We start from the raw sequence: 3,439 nt of genomic DNA on the forward strand, positions 1-3,439 counted from the left end.
ACTTTTCCCACTTTTCACACTACTTTTTGAATTCAGTGGTTTCAAAGTTTATTTGGGGCTGTGAAGCATGGGCACCAACCGTAGATCTGCTGGTTGGTTATGAAAAAAAAAAACTTGATCAATATGTGCTCACATGAGGTCCTGTCATTAATAATTTATGATTCAGTTCAGTAATCTAGTGTGAGTGATAGACTTTTGTGTGAGTGCGTTTGAGGGGGTGTTAATGGGTTTTCGATGAAGTGATCTTTGTTTGTCTTTTTAAAGTTTTAACAAAAGTTAGAAGAAATGTCAAAGAAGAGCATCACAGTGAAAATGATGATTTAAAAGTTTGTAGGTTTCACCCACATCTCAGCTGTGCTGTATTCTGGCGCTCGCATCCTCGTTCCCCCCTTCAGCCTGTGGCAGAACTCCTCATCTATGTGAAGACCGGGGTATGGGGAAGCTCCTGTTGGGCAAAGAAACACATCTCAATACATCAATACATGAATGCACCCTAAAACAAATAGCAAAGAAGTGAATTAACATCTCCTTGACAGTCTTAAATAAAAGTTTAAGATCAGAGGATTCACAAACTACTTGCAGAGGATTGTTATTGTGTCACGTTTCTGTTATTTTGTCCACCCCTATGTATGTTCAGAAGAAGCACATCACTAAAAGTTTCTCACCCAAAGAGAAGATCTCCCACAGCAGGATGCCGTAGGACCACACGTCACTCTGGGTGGTGAACACCTTGTCAAAGATGGACTCAGGAGACATCCACTTCAGAGGGAGGCGGGCCTGTCAGCCAATCAGAGCACAAGAAAGCATCATTCACTGGAGGAAACTTTAAAATGTGGCTGGCTGAAAAGTCATTAGATCTATTTGAAGAAAGCAAGTTTAAGCTGGATGTGCAAAGTTGTATCTGGTATATCTAGTAAAGAAAACATTTTCTCTTCATTATCACACTCAAGCCTAATATTTGAATGCTTTAAAAGCAGCGAACAAAATGGAAATCATCTGTCATTTTCTGAAAGATGCACATTTTCATTTTGAAAGCCCATTTCTCATGAGCACTCACATCTCCCTTGCGAACGTAGTCTGGGTCTTTGTAGATGTCTCTGGCTAGTCCGAAGTCACAGATCTTCACCACTTTATTGTCAGACAGCAGAATGTTTCGTGCTGCCAGGTCTCTATGAATACACTGATGTAGGTGCACACAGAAAACAAATCATTACATTGATGAAACACACATTTGTACACGTACGCAGTTGCAGAATAGCAAAATGTCAGACCTTGCGGGAGGCCAGAAACTCCATTCCTCGTGCCACCTGAAAGCTGAAACAAATCAGATCCTCCAGGAAAAGAGGGGAGTTGGAGGCACATTTGGGATCTAGAAGAAAAAGAAAGAGAAGAGACACACGGGTGTAAGAAAAGCCGTCTCATTATTTGGTAAGAAAATGTTCTCCAAGCTGAAGTCTCACCGAGGCCATTATCTTTCTTGCCTTTGTCATCAATCTCTGCTCTGATGCTGCTCTGCTTGTCAGAGGCGCTACTGACACAACCTCCATCTTTGTCTCCGGCCGGCTGAGATAGGAAGAAATCAATTCACTCTTATTAAACATTGTGCGACAGAGAGCAAAAATTAAAACAGTTAAGGGTTAAGATGGACTGTGAAAAAGAGGCTAATATGTCTTTAGGTTTTGATTCTTTTGTCAGGGTAGAAATTCATAAACATATTTGTTCTGTGACCGTGTGAACCTGTGAAAATATTAAGGAAGTAAATGTGCTGCTCAGAAGAAGATAATGTCTTCAAACCTCAAGCAGAAGTTGCAAAAGTCAGTTTTTGAGTGAATGATTTTGTAATTGTGTGCAGCCCAAAAGAGTGATTCGGTTGTTCTCTCAACCGCAGGTAGTAGCTACAGTCCAAAGGCTGGTGTGAACTCTGTTAACACCACAGAGGCCCTGTTTTGTGAGAAATGGGGACGTTATAAGATCCTCTTTATAAGGTGAAGCTTCTGAACTCACTCGGTTATGTACAAACACGTCTCTCTTGTTCTTCAAGAAGGTAGAAAGGTTCCCAAAGCGACAGTACTCGACAATGACCATGAGCGGTCCTGTACACACAGAAAACACACACATGTTACTGTAATAACATGCACACAGGTACAGACAGCTCAGAAACACCTCAATATTCATGTAAAATAATATGTGCAAACAAGAAAAGGCATCATTCGAGATGCACAAATGCATGTAAAACACACACCTCCTGGCTTGGTGCAGGCTCCCAGGAGGTTGACGACATTCAGGTGGTTTCCAATGTGGTTGAGGATCTTCAGTTCAGTCATCAGAGCCTTGTGTTCGCTGGCTGTAGCTCCCTCTGGTGGGCAAAAGGCAGAGAAGTCAAACACACGGCAGAAATGTTCTGCACAGGATTGCAATTTCATTTTTGATAGAATATGAGGCACATGATGTGATACCTTTGAGCATCTTAACAGCCACAGTCTTGCAGCTGGTAGCATTGTCTATACCGAACGCTGATGCCTGCATCACTTTCCCAAAAGCTCCACGGCCCAGAGGTTTCCCTGAGAGAGACACAGTGTGAGAGTGGGAATGACAAGGAAACAGGAGGTGTGTTCTTGTCTCTAATTGAACAACTCTATTAATTATTATGCTTTTCCATTGCGGATGTGAGATGCTGATAAGAGAAGATTTCAGACCCCATCAAGTGTCCATCTAAGTGAGTCCCACCCTGATGATAGTGAGAGCTGATTAGTTGTGGTAAACACAGTTTACAGACCCCATACTGGAGTTGATTAGCACAACACAGACAACACAGACATAAAGTCTGATTAATGGAATGAGAGTCACTCCCAACAATAAACTGATAAGGCCTATGAGAAAATGCTTGCATTGGACCTCCCTTCTCTCCCGCTGCATTCCCAAAGTCTTTGTACTCTCAGCTCACAGGAGCACGTCAGGCTAAATACATCAAGTTTGCAATTTTTGAACGAATTAAATAAGCATACCTAATTTAAGGCGCTCACGGGGGAACTCCCATTGGTTGGGGTCATATTGCAGTCTGTCACACTGCTCCTCTATTGGTCCCTCTCCTGTGTCCAGTATGATCGACAAGTATTCTGGTTTGGTGTTGGAGCTGTTGGGCTGTGGAAAAATAAGAAAACTTAATCATGAAGTTTGGTCTCCAGACAAGAGGCAGACAAACAAAAATCACACCTGTGCTAGTTTAGAGTGATTCTTATTTTACAGTTTCTTAAAAGACGAGGTTCTTGTGGGACAAACAGATTTGTAGGCCCAGACCAGATCTACATTATGAATAAATATTATATGCAGATTTGTAGTTGTGGTTAATTTGTGACCTTTTTGAAAATGTTTGTGCTTACAGGAAAGTCTAGCATCTAAGGCGTAAGAGTGTGCAGTTAAAAGGCATTGTACTTATGAG

The 3,439-nt window shown here is 41.8% G+C and overlaps 1 protein-coding gene across 1 annotated transcript in view; it reads right to left on the reverse strand.

Moving 5' to 3' along the window:
- Window positions 1-113: 113 nt before the first annotated feature.
- LOC103362136 (vascular endothelial growth factor receptor 1-like) overlaps window positions 114-3,439 on the reverse strand; it is a 31,843-nt gene continuing 28,517 nt past the window's right edge. The window contains exons 17-25 of the mRNA XM_008288408.1: window positions 3,006-3,141; window positions 2,457-2,561; window positions 2,243-2,356; window positions 2,005-2,093; window positions 1,461-1,563; window positions 1,272-1,369; window positions 1,058-1,180; window positions 666-777; window positions 114-445 (exon numbers count right to left, since the gene is read on the reverse strand). Of these exons, the coding sequence (XP_008286630.1) occupies window positions 321-445; window positions 666-777; window positions 1,058-1,180; window positions 1,272-1,369; window positions 1,461-1,563; window positions 2,005-2,093; window positions 2,243-2,356; window positions 2,457-2,561; window positions 3,006-3,141 (1,005 nt within the window). The 3' untranslated portion in view covers window positions 114-320. The remainder of the gene's footprint in view (window positions 446-665; window positions 778-1,057; window positions 1,181-1,271; window positions 1,370-1,460; window positions 1,564-2,004; window positions 2,094-2,242; window positions 2,357-2,456; window positions 2,562-3,005; window positions 3,142-3,439) is intronic.

The sequence above is a fragment of the Stegastes partitus genome, unplaced genomic scaffold, assembly GCF_000690725.1.
Source record: "Stegastes partitus isolate 25-593 unplaced genomic scaffold, Stegastes_partitus-1.0.2 Scaffold558, whole genome shotgun sequence".
NCBI classification, from domain to species: Eukaryota; Metazoa; Chordata; class Actinopteri; family Pomacentridae; genus Stegastes; species Stegastes partitus.